The sequence below is a fragment of the Theropithecus gelada genome, chromosome 10, assembly GCF_003255815.1.
Source record: "Theropithecus gelada isolate Dixy chromosome 10, Tgel_1.0, whole genome shotgun sequence".
In the NCBI taxonomy this organism is placed as follows: domain Eukaryota; kingdom Metazoa; phylum Chordata; class Mammalia; order Primates; family Cercopithecidae; genus Theropithecus; species Theropithecus gelada.
Window position 1 is genome coordinate 634,044 of NC_037678.1, and position 15,789 is coordinate 649,832.

The 15,789-nt window shown below is 46.9% G+C and overlaps 1 protein-coding gene across 3 annotated transcripts in view; it reads right to left on the reverse strand.

Annotated features, from left to right (window-relative positions):
* MOV10L1 (Mov10 like RISC complex RNA helicase 1) overlaps window positions 1–13,077 on the reverse strand; it is a 71,730-nt gene extending 58,653 nt beyond the window's left edge. For 2 of the 3 annotated variants that reach the window (XM_025399124.1, XM_025399125.1), the window contains exons 1-3: window positions 12,898–13,077; window positions 10,877–11,061; window positions 1,339–1,498 (exon numbers count right to left, since the gene is read on the reverse strand). In XM_025399124.1, coding sequence (XP_025254909.1) covers window positions 1,339–1,498; window positions 10,877–11,061; window positions 12,898–12,994 — 442 coding nt within the window. In that variant the 5' untranslated portion in view covers window positions 12,995–13,077. Of the gene's footprint in view, window positions 1–1,338; window positions 1,499–10,876; window positions 11,062–12,575 lie in introns of all 3 variants that reach the window. The other variant, XM_025399126.1, reaches the window with a different exon arrangement.
* Window positions 13,078–15,789: the final 2,712 nt, after the last annotated feature.

Genomic DNA, 15,789 nt, shown 5'->3' on the forward strand with positions numbered 1-15,789 from the left:
AGGCCGAGATCGTGCCACTGCACTCTAGCCTGGACCACAGAGCGAGACTCCGTCTCAAAAAAAGAACAGAAAGAAAACAGAAGACATTAAAATATGCTAGGGCACTGACTTCAAAGTCAGGGAGTATTTTAAGAAGACCATGTCCTAGGGCCGGGCGCGGTGGCTCACGCCTGTAATCCCAGCACTTTGGGAGGCCGAGGCGGGCGGATCATGAGGTCAGGAGATCCAGACCATCCTGGCTAACACAGCGAAACCCCGTCTCTACTAAAAATACAAAAAAATTAGCCGGGCGTGGTGGCGGGCGCCTGTAATCCCAGCTACTCCAGAGGCTGAGGCAGGAGAATGGCGTGCACCCAGGAGGCAGAGCTTGCAGTAAGCCAAGATTTCACCACTGCACTCCAGCCTGGGCGACAGAGTGAGACTCCGTCTCAAAAAAAAAAAAAAAAAAAAAAGAAAGTAAAAGGATATATACTTTTGGAAAGAAACAATGTTATCCCCAAGCCCTATTTTAAAACATCTAAATAGTACCTCAGTATTCCTGTAACACTAACTTAGATCATAACACTATAATTAAATGGAAGCAACAACTACCCAGAAATTACCGACTGCATTTAACAAATGAACACAAAACACATAAAAACACAAGTTTCAACAGTGACCTGGCTGGGTGTGGTGGCTCATGCCTGTAATCCCAACACTTTGGGAGGCCGAGGCGGGTGGATTATCTAAGGTCAAGAGTTCGAGATCAGCCCGACCAACCTGGTGAAACCCCATCTTTACTAAAAATACAAAAAATTAGCTGGGCATGGTGGTGCACACCTGTAATCCCAGCTACTCGGGAGGCTGAGGCAGGAGAATCAATCGAACCCAGGAGGCAGAGGTTATAGTGAGCTGAGATCACGCCACTGCACTCCAGCCTGGGCAACAGAGTGAGACTCCATCTCGAAAAACAAAAACAAAAACACAAAAACAAAACAATGACCTGGTCCCCTCTCCCAAAGTCCACTCAATATCCAAGACCCTCTGTGTAAAGCCAACACCTGGAGGAGCTACTCTAATCCCCAAACCCTCTCAACAAAGCATGCCCAAACCTGATCCCTTCAATGATGTGTGTAGCCATCGCAAATCTAGACACAGGGTTGTGTTCTGTCATCCAGGCTGGAGTGTATTGGCTGGATCATAGCTCACTGCAGCCTCCAACTCCTGAGCTCAAGCGATTCTCCCGTCTCAGCCTGACAAAGTGCTGGGATTATAGGCACGAGCCACTGTGCCTGGCCCATAACAATCCTTTAAAACACAAAACCTAATTTTAAATGTGAAACAGACCCTTGAGCGTACCTTCGCACACACTCTCCAGAGAGAAGTAGGTGGTCTGACTGATACAGCCTGCGCCCTCCACCAGAGAAGTCACACAGCCAATCAACACTTGGGGGCTGCAGTCTGAGGGACTGCCTTGGTTTCTGCTGTCGTCTTCCCATTTATCAGAGACAGCTTCTACCTGTAAAACAAACACACTGTTCTTTAAACCATAATACAAGAACTACAAGAAAAGCAAACTATAGGCTGGAATGCCTGTCTGAGTCCATTAGGGCTGCAAGTCTAAGATCAAGGCCCTGGCAGATTCCGGGTCTGGTGAGGGCCCTCTTCCTGGTTCACAGTCGGTATCTTCCTGCTGTTGGCAGAAAGGGCAAAGGGGTTCTCTGGGGTATGTTTCTTAAGGGATCTGCCCCGTGACCTAATCACCCACCAAAGCCTCCTAATAAGATCGCGCTGGGGTCAGGATTTCCACATACGTATTTTGGGGGACACCTACATTGAGTCTACAGCAATCTCTTATGAACACTGATGCAAAAATCCTCAACAAAATATTATCAAACTGAATGCAGCAGCATATTAAAAGGATTATATCCCATGACTAAATGGGGTTTATCCCAGAATGCAAGTGTTTCAACATAGGAAAATCAGTCACCATATTACATTGATGAGGGAAAAGAATCACGATGATCTCAACTGATGCACAAAAAGCATTTGACAAAATCAACACTTTTCATGATGCACACTCAATAAACTAGGAATTGCAGGAAATCTCTTCAACACGAGAAAGGCCATAAATAAAAAACTCACAACAAACACCGCACTCAATGGTGAAAGGCCGAAAGCTTTCCTCTAAGATCAGGAACCAGGTAAGGATGCCCATGCTCACTTCAAGACTTTCAAATTTCAATTATCTTTATTCACAGATGGTAGGATCTCATCTGTGGAAAACTCTAAAGATTCCACACATGTAAATAAAACAAAAAATGGTTAGAGCTAATAAATGAATCCAGCACAGGACGCAAATATACAAAAATCAGATTTCCAGACATTTGAAATGAAAAATCCAAAAAGGAAATCAAGAAAAAGGATTCCAAAGAAACAGCAAACAATTCCATTTATAACAGCATTGTTAGGTTAACAGGTTAATCCCTAAGAACACTTAGTAACCTAACTAAGGAGATGGAAGATGCGTACAATGACACTAATGAATGAATTAAATACCTCAATAAACAGCAAGACAACCATGATCATGAATTTGAAAACCTAATATTATTAAGATGATAATCTTTTTATTTTTTTTTTTGAGATGGAGTCTTGCTCTGTCGCCCAGGCTGGAGTGCAGTGGAGCAATCTCTGCTCACTGCAAGCTCCACCTCCGGGGTTCACGCCATTCTCCCGCCTCAGCCTCCTGAGTAGCTGGGACTACATGCACCCGCCACCACGCCTAGCTAATTTTTTGTATTTTTCGTAGAGATGGGGTTTCTCCATGTTAACCAGGATGGTCTCGTCTCCTGACCTTGCGATCCACCCGCCTCGGCCTCCCAAAGTGCTGGGATTACAGGCATGAGCCACCACACCCGGCCAAGATGACAATCTTAAAACTTAACTATTAAGATGACAATACTACCCAAAGTGATTATAAGAGATTAAGATGTTAATACCTAATTATTAAGATGACAATCTTAAGACTTATTAAGATGGCACTACTACCAAAAGTGATCTATTACACAAATTCAGGCTGGGTGTGGTGCTTATGCCTGTAATTCCAGCACTTTGGGAGGTCGAGGCAGGCGAATCACTTGAGGTCAGGAGTTCAAGATCAGCCTGGTCAACATGGTGAAACCCCATCTCTACTAAAAATACAAAAAAAATTAGCTGGGTGTAGTGGCAAGCACCTGCAGTCCCAGCTACTTGGGAGGCTGAGGCATGAGAATTGCTTGAACCCAGGAAACGGAGGTTGCAATGAGTCAAGATCGCATCATTGCACTCCATCCTGGGCGACGGAACAAGACTCTGTTTCAAACAAACAACAAAAAAACCCCAACAGGCTGGGGGCGGTGGCTCAAGCCTGTAATCCCAGCACTTTGGGAGGCTGAGACAGGCGGATCACGAGGTCAGGAGATCGAGACCATCCTGGCTAACAGGGTGAAACCCCATCTCTACTAACAAATACAAAAAACTAGCCGGGCGAGGTGGTGGGCAGCTGTGGTCCCAGCTACTTGGGAGACTGAGGCAGGAGAATGGCGTGAACCCAGGAGGCGGAGCTTGCAGTAAGTAGAGATTGCTCCACTGCACTCCAGCCTGGGCGACAGAGCGAGACTGTCTCAAAAAAAGAACAACAACAACAACAAAAAAAACCCCAACAAATTCAATGCAATCCCTATCAAAGTCCTATGGGTCTATTTTTATATAAATAGAAAAACCCATCTAAAATTCTAATGGAATCTCAAGGGACCATGAATAGCCAAAATGGTCTTGAAAAGGAGTAACAAAATTGACGGTCTCATATCCCTTGATTTCAAAACTTCCTACAAAGTCACAGTCATCAAACTAGTGTGGCACCAGTGTAAGGAGAGAAATATAAACCAATGGAATAGTAAAGAGAGTTCAGAAATAAACCCTTGCATGTGCAGTCAACTGATTTTTGACAAGGACCATTCGATAAACTGCAATTGTGCAGTCTTTAAAAAAAAATAGTGCTGGGAAAAATAACCATGGGCAAAATAATAAAGTTAGACCCTCATCTTACACCATACACAAAAATTAACTCAAAATGGATTAAAGAGGCCAGGCGGGGTGGCTCAGCCCTATAATCCCAGCATTTGGGAAGGCATGGGGTGGGCGGATCACTTGAGCCCAGGAGTTCGAGACCAGCCTGGGCAACATAGGGAGGCTCCATCTCTACAAAAAGTACAAAAATTGGGTGAGGTGACACACACCCATAGTCCGAGCTGCTCAGGTGGCTAAGGTGGAAGGATCACTTCAGCCTGGGAGGTTGAGACTGCAGTGAGCTGTGACTGTGCTGCTGCACCACAGCCTGGACAACAAAGTGAGATCCTGCCTCAAAAAGTATTTTTTTAAATGAATCAAAGACTTAAATTTAAAAGCAAAAACTATCAAACTCTTAGTAGAAAAAAATCTTAATATTCTTGTATTAGTCAACGGTATCTTGACTGTGACATCAGAAGTACAGGCAATAAGAGACAAATTAGACTTCCACCAAAATTTAAAACATCTGTGCATCAAAGGATACTATGAAGAAAGTGAAAAGACAGTTGATAAAATGAGAGACAATATTTGCAAATCAAGTATGTGATGAGAGATTAATATCCAGAATATATAAAGAATTCCTACAACAAGAAAACAACCTAATTTCAAAACGGGCAAAGGATTTGAGTAGACAGTTCTCCCAAGAAGATATACAGACGGCCAATAAGCACACGAAAAGATGCCCTCACAAATCATTAGGGACATGCAAATCAAAACCACAGTGAGATACTACCTCACAACTACGAGGAATGGCTACTGCCAAAAGAAAAAAAAAAAGAAAAAGAAAATAGCAAGTGCTGGCAAGGATACAGAGAAAGTAGAAACCTCATGCACCGTTGGTGGGAACATAAAACGGTGCAGCTGCTGTGGAAAACATCTGGTTCCTCACAAAGTTAAACCTAGACTTGACCATGTGGCCCAGCAATTCTCTTCCTAGGCATAGCCCCAAAAGAACCAAACAGGGACTCAGACAGACACTTGTTCATGGCAGCACAATTCACAACAACCAAAAAGTAGAAACAACCCAAGTGTCCATCAACAGATGAATGGAGAAACAAAATCACACAATGGAATATTCAGCCATAAAAAAGGAATTAACTTTTGATACATGCTACATGGGCAAATCTTGAAAACCTAAGTCAAATAGCCAGACACATGATTCCGCTTATATGAGGTGTTTAGAATAGGCAAATTCATAAAGACATAAAGTAGAACACTGAATAACTGTTTAATGGTACAGAGTGTCTACTGGGATGCTGAAAAAGTTCTGAAGACAGATTGTGGTGATGGCTGCACAACAATGTGAATGTGCTTAATGCCGCTGAACCGTACACTTCAACATGGTTAAAATGGTATATTATGCATATTTTACCACAAGAAAAATACCTAAATAAAAAATAAATCCAGAAGTACATTCAGGTTTATACTAAATGGGGATCATTCTCGTCAAGTGAGAACGGCTCACAACACAGAAACTGCTCATATTTTCCAACCATGTTAACAGTTCAAAGGGACAAAAACTATGGCATCATGTGGAAGATACTGAAAAGTACTTGAAAAATCCATTACTAATTTATAAAAGCAAGATTGTGAGTAGAGACGAACACTCTTCACCATAACAAAAAAGATCCTGCATTCCTAACAAGATGGAACAAGCGAAGGGCAGCACCAAAGGGGCTGGGACTTGCTGGACACCCAGGGGCCAGTTTTTCCACATTCTCACATTTCTGAGATCAGAATGAGTCTCAAGACCTATGTTTCCATTTTAAATTTTCATTATCAAATTAATGGTGTGTCTTAAAATCAACAGGAATTTGGTACGAGAACCTGCTTTGGAAGGCTGCGTGTGAGCTACACAACCACAGCTCAGAGAATGAGGCAAACATCATCTCCACAGGTTCTGAGTTCCAGATCCCCTTTGAAAGACTCTGAACCCAGAGTACTCCTTTAAATACACATAAAAACATGAGGACTATGGTGTAATTTCAAGTTCAAAAGGAAATCTTTGGAGGAAAAAATATAATTAAAAAATTGGGAGAGGGAAAGAGGGTAGTGTGAACAAGCCAGTTGTACAACTCTGATGATGGAAGTCCATAAATACTAACATTGGTGAATTAATAAAAGATACAAGCATATTGTTCGAGTGACTCCACTACCCACCAGATGAGGTAAAAACAGAAACCCAGAGCATCAGGTCTGCAGCATGAACGTGCAGGTGGGGAACATGGAGGAGGCTCTTCCACTTTGTATTCAGTCTCTAAGCCAGAGCTGACAGAAATGTTCTCTATGTGTGCTGCCCAATTTGGTAGTCACTAGGCTTCATTTAGCACTTGAAATGTGGCCAAGGAAACTGAGAAAATAATTTCATTCATTTATTTTTAAGGGACAGGGTCTCTATGTGCCCAGGCTGGTCTCGAACTCCCACCTCAGCCTCTCCAAGTAGCTGGGACTCTAGGTTTATGCCACCATGACTGGCTGTAAGTTGCATTTAGTTTTAATAAATTTAAACAGCTGCACATGAGTGGTGGCTACCATACTGAATGATGGAATTCTAGACTTTGAATTATTTTATTGGGTATGCATTTTTCTTAATTTGAGAAAGATGATATTAAGCATTAGATGGTACTAACTATAATAGTGTAATAAAGTACGTCTCAAGCATTTTATTTAATTTATTTAGTTTTTTGAGACAGAGTCTCACTCTGTCTTGCCCAGGCTGGAGTGCAGTGGCACGATCTTGGCTCACTGCAGCCTCCACCTCCTGGGTTCATGTGATTCTCTTGTCTCAGCCTCCCGAGTAGCTCGGACTACAGGCGTGTGCCACCACACCCAGCTACTTTTATATTTTTAGTAGAAATGGGGTTTCACCATGTTGGCCAGGCTGGTCTTGAACTCCTGACCTCAGATGATCCACCCACCTTGGTCTCCCAAAGTGTTGGGATTATAGGCGTGAGCCACTGTGCCTGGCCATCTTAAGTGTTTTTAAAAAGTAGTTAATAGCTCAATAAGTTTGCCAGATTCCAAATTGCATTTAAAAACCAAAAGCTTTCCCATATAAGAAGAAAAAGATAAATTTGAAAATACAATAGAAAATGATGTTAATAGAACACATAAAAACTCCTGAAGATAAATTTAATAAGAAATTCACAGGACCTGCCGGGCGCGGTGGCTCACGCCTGTAATCCCAGCACTTTGGGAGGCCGAGACGGGCGGATCACGAGGTCAGGAGATCGAGACCATCCTGACTAACAAGGTGAAACGCCGTCTCTACTAAAAATACAAAAATTAGCCGGGCGCGGTGGCGGGCGCCTGTAGTCCCAGCTACACGGGAGTCTGAGGCAGGAGAATGGCGTGAACCCGGGAGGCGGAGCTTGCAGTGAGTGGAGATCGAGCCACTGCACTCCAGCCTGGGCGACAGAGCGAGACTCCGTCTCAAAAAAAAAAAAAAAAAAAAAAAGAAATTCACAGGACCTAAATGAAGAAAACTGTTGAACTATAAAAAGAATACAAAGGGCCAGGCGTGGTGGCTCACGCTTGTAATCCCAGCACTTTGGGAGGCCGAGGAGGGTAGATCACGAGGTCAGGAGATCGAGACCATCCTGGCTAACACAGTAAAACCCCGTCTCTACTAAAAAATACAAAAAATTAGCTGGGCATGGTGGCGGGCGCCTGTGGTCCCAGTTACTTGGGAGGCTAAAGCAGGAGAATGGCGTGAACCCAGGGAGTGGAGCTTGCAGTGAGTCGAGATTGCGCCACTGCACTCCAGTCTGGGCGACAGAGCGAGATTCCGTCTCAGAAACAAAAACAGAATACAAAGGAAGACTTAAATAAATGCACAAACATAATGTGTTGTTGGAAAAGACTTCACATCACCCAAATATCAATTATTCTAAATGAAATCCATAAACTCAGTGCAAATCTGCAAACCCAAAGCAAATCTGGGCAGAGGGGGAGAAGCAAAAAGATTCCAAAACTCATCCAGAACAACTGAAGAGCCAGAAAAATACCATATGCTAATAAGAGCAAGGAAGGGAAACCTGCTCACCACCTATCACAGCACCCATGCCATGAGACCCCCTTATAAGCATCAGGACCACATCACATGCAGGTGGGATTCTGGTGCATGATTAAAGAATTTTCCAAATCAGCAGGGAAAAAGTGAGCAATGCAGATGACTGGCTAGCCATTAGGAAAGCAATGTCTGGTTCCCTCTCTCAGTCTGTGCACTAAAATAAATTCCAGGCCGGTCAAATATTTAAATATCAACAAACAGGCCAGGCATGGTGACTTATGCCTGTAATCCCAACACTTTGGGAGGCCGAGGTAGAAGGATCACTCGAGGCCAGGAGTTTCAGATCAGCCTATGCAACAGAGATGCCATTTCTACAAAAAATTTTAAAAATTAGTCAGGTGAGGCCGGGCGCGGTGGTTCAAGCCTGTAATCCCAGCATTTTGGGAGGCCGAGGCGGGCGGATCACGAGGTCAGGAGATCGAGACCATCCTGGCTAACATGGTGAAACCCCGTCTCTACTAAAAATACAAAAAAAACTAGCCGGGCGTGGTGGCGGGCGCCTGTAGTCCCAGCTACTCGGAGGCTGAGGCAGGAGAATGGCCTGAACCTGGGAGGCGGAGCTTGCAGTGAGCCGAGATCGCGCCACTGCACTCCAGCCTGGGTGACACAGCGCGAGACTCCGTCTCAAAAAAAAAAAAAAAAAAAAAAATTAGTCAGGTGAGATGGTGTGTACCTGTGTTCCCAGCTACTCAGGAGGCTAGGGTGGAAGAATCGCTTGAGCTCAGGAATTTGAGGCTGCAGTGAGCTAATGGCACTACTATACTCCAGTCTGGGTGACAGTGCAAAGCTCTGTCTCAAAAATTTAAAAAAAAAAATTCCAATTGTCAATAAACAATTTTCAGGGTAAAATCTGAATATTAGAAATAAGAAGTGGAATAAGCCTCCCTAAGGCTTCTTACAGCATCCAAAAGCTACATGGAAAAGAGGCACATTTAACTACAAAAAATGAAACTATAAAACACAGTCAAAGATGATCCTGGGGAAAATATTCCTAACACTTTTATATAATAATTTTCCTTAAAAAGCTCTAATTTCGGCCGGGCACAATGGCTCACATCTGTAATCCCAGCACTTTGGGAGACTGAGGCACTCGGACCATGAGGTCCGGAGATCGAGACCATCCTGGCTAACACAGTGAAACCCTGTCTCTACTAAAAATACAAAAAAATTAGCCGGGCGTGGTGATGGGCGTCTGTAGTCCCAGCTACTCAGGAGGCTGAGGCAGGGGAGCTTGCAGTGAGTGGAGATCGCGCCACTGCACTCCAGCCTGGGCGACAGAGCAAGACTCTGTCTCAAAAAAAAAAAAAAAAAAGCTCTAATTTCCCTAATATATAAGCTTTTTTTTTTTTTTGAGACGGAGTCTGGCTCTGTCGCCCAGGCTGGAGTGCAGTGGCCGGATCTCAGCTCACTGCAAGCTCCGCCCCCCGGGTTCACGCCATTCTCCTGCCTCAGCCTCCCGAGTAGCTGGGACTACAGGCGCCCGCCGCCTCGCCCGGCTAGTTTTTTTTTTTTTTTTGTATTTTTTAGTAGAGACGGGGTTTCACCGTGTTCGCCAGGATGGTCTCGATCTCCTGACCTCGTGATCCGCCCGTCTCGGCCTCCCAAAGTGCTGGGATTACAGGCTTGAGCCACCGCGCCCGGCCAATATATAAGCTTTAACAAGAGAAAAGGTCGAACTCAACAAAAATGTGAACAAAGGACACAAAAATAATTCACAGAAAAAACATGAAGCCAGGCGCGGTGGCTCACGCCTGTAATCCTAGCACTTCGGGAGGCCGAGGCAGGTGGATCACGAGGTCAGGAGATCGAGACTATCCTGGCTAACACGGTGAAACCCTGTCTCTACTAAAAATACAAAAATATTAACTGGGCATGGTGGTGGGCGCCTGTAGTCCCAGCTACTCAGGAGGCTGAGGCAGGAGAATGGTGTGAACCCGGGATGCGGAGCTTGCAGTGAGCCGACTCCAGCCTAGGCAACAGAGACTCCGTCTCAGAAAAAAAAGAAGAAAAAACATGAAAAGTTACCATACTTAAGGCTTAAATGCAAATCAAGTGCAGCCTCTCATTCTGCTCCTAAGAATATAAATTAGTGTATTATTGATGTTACTTTGGTGATAACCATTAAATTGTTCAAAAAGCACAAAAATAATAGATACATAATTGCTATGTTTTCCACAGCATAAATTCATAGGCAAGCTTTACTTTCTAAAGTATACATGTCTATGTTGTTTGAATGATTTACAATGACTGCTATTTATTTATAGAGACAGGGTCTTGCTCTGTCACCCAGGCTGGAGTATGGTCATGCGATCATAATTCACTGCAGCCTCAACCTTCTGGGCTCAAGCAATCCTTCCGCCTCAGCCTCCCATGTAGCTGGGACTACATGCATGTGCCACTACACCAGGCTACTTTTTGTGGAGGTTTTTTTTTGTAGACACAAGGTTTCACCATGGTGCCCAGGCTGGTCTCTAATTCCTGAGCTCAAGTCATCTGCCTGTCTCAGCCTTCCAAAGTGTTGGGATTACAGGCGTAAGCCACTGTACCCAGTCTGTTTATTTTTTAAAACAGAAATCATACAGAGCAAAAGCATCCCCTTGAAGGTATATTCCACTCTCTCTCCCTTGGCCGGGTCATGTCTGATAGATTAAACCCAAGGAAAACAACATAAAGTACTGTGGCAAAGAAAAACTGTTCCCAAATGAACTCAAACCTTACCCTGATTGCTTTCAGTCCATTGGACACTTTATTTTCTTCCACAACTGCAATCACTTCCTGTCCAACATTCAGAAGCACTTTGCTAGTCACAGCATCACTGGAGAAGTAGATCAAATCATCAATCATGCCATAATCGCTGCAGTACCTTGTCACGACACCCCGTACAGTTTTCAGCTTAGTGTCACCTGAGATGGGTAAACAAAAGTTATCTTGGCCATAAAAGCAAGGGCACACTACAGTGAAGTCCCACCAGAGAAAGGCAGAGTGCAAAAGCCTCCATGAAGGACTGTCGCCTAACGGGCTGACTTGAGACAGAGAGAATCCCATCAGAGAGTGCTGTGTCTGGAACGTGGGGTTTGGGGGCAGACAGCCCAGTTTCCTCTGAAGGGCACAGGTAGTGGCTGTGGAGGTGACAGCCCTGACTCCACAGCGGACTGCGGGGGTTGACTCCCAGCTCTTCTACCGCCATTGGTGTAACCCTGGACCAGGTCCTTAACTACTCTGGGCCTGTTGCCATCTGTAAGATGGAGACTAATCGTCACTACCCAAGGGAGCTGCTGGAGGGTTCAGTGGCAGAACACACATGCATGTATGGACCTCTCCGTGGCTGACACAAGTTAAGTGCTACGTAAACTGCCACGTATATCAGCATCTGGGAGATACTAGCATGCACGGTTTTATTAGCGCTATCGATTATCTTCTTTCATCACCATCAGCAGCAGCCTTAGAAAACTAGAGAATCTCAACAAATATGCTGCTAGAAAAGGTTCGGGGCTGGGCAGGCAAGTCTGACCCAGGAGCAGGGCACCCCTCAGCCATTTGGCTACTGCTGCAGCCATGGTCCTGAGTTCTGAACGCGCCTTTCCTGCAGCTTCCAAGCCACGGGAGGAACGTGGGGCGCCGGTTACGGTACAGGCAAGGAATCTTGGCGCTGCCAAGAGCTGGAGCTCCAGCTACGGCTGAGAGCGTTCTACCGAAGAGACGCAGATCTGCGGAGCAAGTGCTCCAGATAACACAGCCGGCCCCCCGGGCGCCGGCCCCCCCAGGCATCGGCCCCTGTGGATCCAGAGGCCCTGAACACGCTGCCTGCAGCAGGAAGCTCCCCTCCTGAAGCCTGCTCCTGGTTTCTCTCACAGAAGGCAACTAGGGATCCACTACCGTGGATTTCATTCCCACAGAAGGAAACATCGGGAGAAGCCATCAGAACCTCGGGAGAGGCAGGGCGCGGTGGCTCACGCCTGTAATCCCAGCACTTTGGGAGGCCAAGGCGGGTGGGTCACCTGAGATCAGGAGTTCGAGACCAGCCTGACCAACATGGTGAAAACCCCTCTCTACTAAAAATACAAAAATTAGCCGGGCGTGGTGGCAGGTGCCTGTACACCCAGCTACTCGGGAGGCTGAGGCAGGAGAATCGGTTGAACCCGGGAGGCGGAAGTTGCGGTGAGCCGAGATCGCGCCACTGCCCTCCAGCCGGGGTGACAAGAGCAAAACTCTGTTTCACAAAAACAAAAAAACCAAAAACAAAAAAACAAAAAAACACCTCGGGAGAAAGGAATCGTGCGGGAATCCGAGCGCATCCCCGGCTTTAGGAAGATGGGCTCGGAAGCAAGGCAAGGCCAAGGCGCGCGTGGGCGCAGCGCGTTCTGAAAGGACAGGCGAGGTCGGCGGGGCCGCGTTTTCCGGGGCTTTCTAGGCACACAGCCGCCGGTGGCGCTGCCCACAGGGAGGAGCGACGTGGACAGGCGCCTCGGCAGCTGCTCGGCGCAGAAACACAAAGTGAGGGCGGCCAGGGGGGCTAGCGACACCGGCGAGACCTCATGGAGGACGGGCGCCCAGGGCGGGGGCGTGTGGGGTCCGCAGCCTCTGAGGCGAGCGAGGGGAGATGAGGAAAGGCCGGGCCCAGCGTCTCCCGCCCGCCGCACTGCACTCAAAGACCTCGGGGCGCGGCTCCCTCGTGACTGACACGCGAGGGCCCGGGACCCGCCTCCCGCCCGGCCGCCCCGCCGCCTCCCGCGAGCCACCTTCCGCGAGCTCGGGCTCCAGCCGCCCGGCTTCCTCCCTAGCGGTGTCCGCCGTCCTCCAGAAGAAGGCCACCAGCTTGGCCGCGAGGCTCAACATGGCCCTCGCCCGGCCTCGGCCGCCGCCACCGCCGCCGCCGCCCGCACGCGACCGCGCCGCTCCCGCCGCCCGCGACCAATGGGGTCGCCGCGCCTGGGCATGCGCGTTGGGGTCGTCGCGCGAGCCGGGACCCGTATAGAGGGCGGCGGTTGGCGCCTGGCAGCGCGTGACGAGGCGAGGTGCCTGGTGGGAGTGACGTCATGCCGGGCGCGCAAGGCGCTGTGCCCGCCGGGTGGGCGGGGCTTCGGGAGGGCGGGCGTGGCCTCGCGTGAGTGGGCGGAGCTTCGCGGGGGTCCGCCTTCTTGCCGCCCACACCTTAGGGAAAAGTGCGCGATCTTTCACCGCCCAGAGTGATGTTAGGAGTCGTATTTTGTTGGTGTTCTTTATTAAGTTGGGGAAGTTCCCTCTAGTCCTATTTTTCCAAGAGTTCTTACCAGTGGGTGTGAAATTTTCTGCAACACTTTTCTACGTGTATTCAAATGATCCTGTAGCTTTTTATCTCAGCCTGTATAGGGAATTTCATTGCTTGGCTCTCCTGGGAAAACTCACTTGGTCGCAATTCGTATCTTTTTCGTGTATTGCCCGACTCAGCTTGGTAACGCTTTGTCCAGGGTTGGGGACGGTGCTGGTGAAGCAGATTGCTCTGTGGCCGACCTCCCGTTTTCTGTGTCTGTCTGGTTTGGGGTCGGTTTAAGCTGGGCCTGCAGTGACCAGGGAGTAGGATGGTGTAACTTATTCCCTAAAAACTGTAGTAGTATTCACCAGGGAACCCATCTGGGCTTCGAGTTTTCTTTGTGGGAAGGTTTTTAATGAGAAGTTCACTTCTGCATCAGCTAGAGGGCTATTAAAGTTATCAGGGTAATATTGAGTAAACTTTGGTAATTCTTTTAAGGAATTTGTCCATTTCATCCAATTATTAGATGTCAGATTATTGGCATAAAGTTGTTCAGCATATTTTCTTATTATCCTTTTATTGTCTGTATGGTTCATAATGATGAACCATCGTTCATTCTTGACATAGGTAATTTATCTCATCCCTCTCATTTTCCTTGATCAGTCTATATTTATCAATTTTATTGATTTTTTTTTTAAAATCTCTTGATTTCATTGATTTTTCTCTATTTTAAAAATATCTTTACACTTGGCGAGACCAAGGTGGGTGGATCACTTGAGGTCAGGAGTTCGAGACCAGCCTGGCCAACATGGCAAAACCCCGGCTCTACTAAAAGATCCTTGCTCCACACTCTCTCCACCCTGGTCTTCTCATCTCTGTCCTCACTGCTCAGACAGAACTCGGCAACATCGCTCTGACAGCAGATTGCGTTCGCTCTTCAAACCCTATTCAGAGCCCAGTCCCTCCTCACCGCTTGCCCATTGCCACCTCAATGTCAGGCAGCACCTGCTCCTCCCACCCCCCAGCCTGCTCTCCACCCAGTGAGTGACCGGATGCTGCTCTGCCCAGACCCCTCCAGCAGGTCTGCCTCAGAGTCGAAGCAGAGTCGTCTCCACACCCACAGGTGCTAGTACCCGGCTGTCCTACCTGTACCCCCCTTGCGTGGTCCTCACCTGCCCTCCCCCACCTGTGTCCTTTGCTTTGCCAGCCTCCCCTCCCTGCCTTCTTCTCACTGAGGCCTGCTCTGGCCCCTGCAAACAGCAGCCCCTCATTTCTCTCCCCTGACTTATTTTCCCTCATAGAGGCAATCACATGTGTTGCTGGACATACTAGTCTGTTCTCATGCTGCTATAAGAACATACCCAAGACTGGGTAATTTTAGGGTCAGGTCCTTATAAAGGAAAGAGGTTTAATTAACTCACAGTTCCACAGGGCTGTGGAGGCCTCCGGAAACTTACAATCATGGTGGAAGGGGAAGCAAACATGTCCGTTTTCACAAGGCAGCAGGAAGGAGGAGTCCTGAGAAAAAGGGGGGAAAGCCCCTTATAAAAGACCATCAGATCTTGTGAGAACTCACTCACTGTCAGGAGAACAGCAGCGTGGGGGTAACCACCCCCATGGTTCAATGACCTCCCACCAGGTCCCTCCCATGACACATAGGGATTATGGGAATTACAATTCAAGATGAGATTTGCGTGGGGACACAGCCAAACCATATCACTGAATAACACACTATTTGTTTATCCTGTGCACTCTTGTGCCCCCATTGATTGTAAACAGCCTATAGGAAGGATGTCACTTCTCTGTCCACCCTGTAAATGTTTGTTGAATGTTGAATGATGATGGAACGTCAGCAGGCAGAGGGAGGAAGGGCATTTTAGGAGCAAGAATTTGTTGGAAGATCGTATGAAAGAACAGGGCCTGTTCTAGAAACTAGCGTTGCCAACGGTAACATGGGAGCATTTCTCAAGTGACGACTTATGATCTGGGAAGCTGAGGGGTTTGCTCTGCAACCTCTGGTTCAGGGCAGCCTGTTTGCATTTTTAAGTGGAGAACTTTTGAAAGAAAAAATGTTGAAATCCGATTCACATTTTTTTCAAACAAAAAGAAACACAGGAGGATTCGATCCAGTTGGACTAATTCCCACTAATCCCGTTTATAGCTTTAAAAGACAGAAAAGAAGTTTGGGAGGTTTCTCAATCCATTCAGAATAGTTCTTGACTTCATGGATTATAGTTTGTGAAAATTATTTCTCATCCTTGTTGTATTGAAACGAAGACAACAGAACATTGGCTGCGGTGGCTGGCACGAAATTAGCCAACCCTAAAATATCAGTATAGGTTAAACTTTCGTTTATTGCTAACGATTTATCACTGCTGTTTCCCGTGGGGATGTGGTTGAG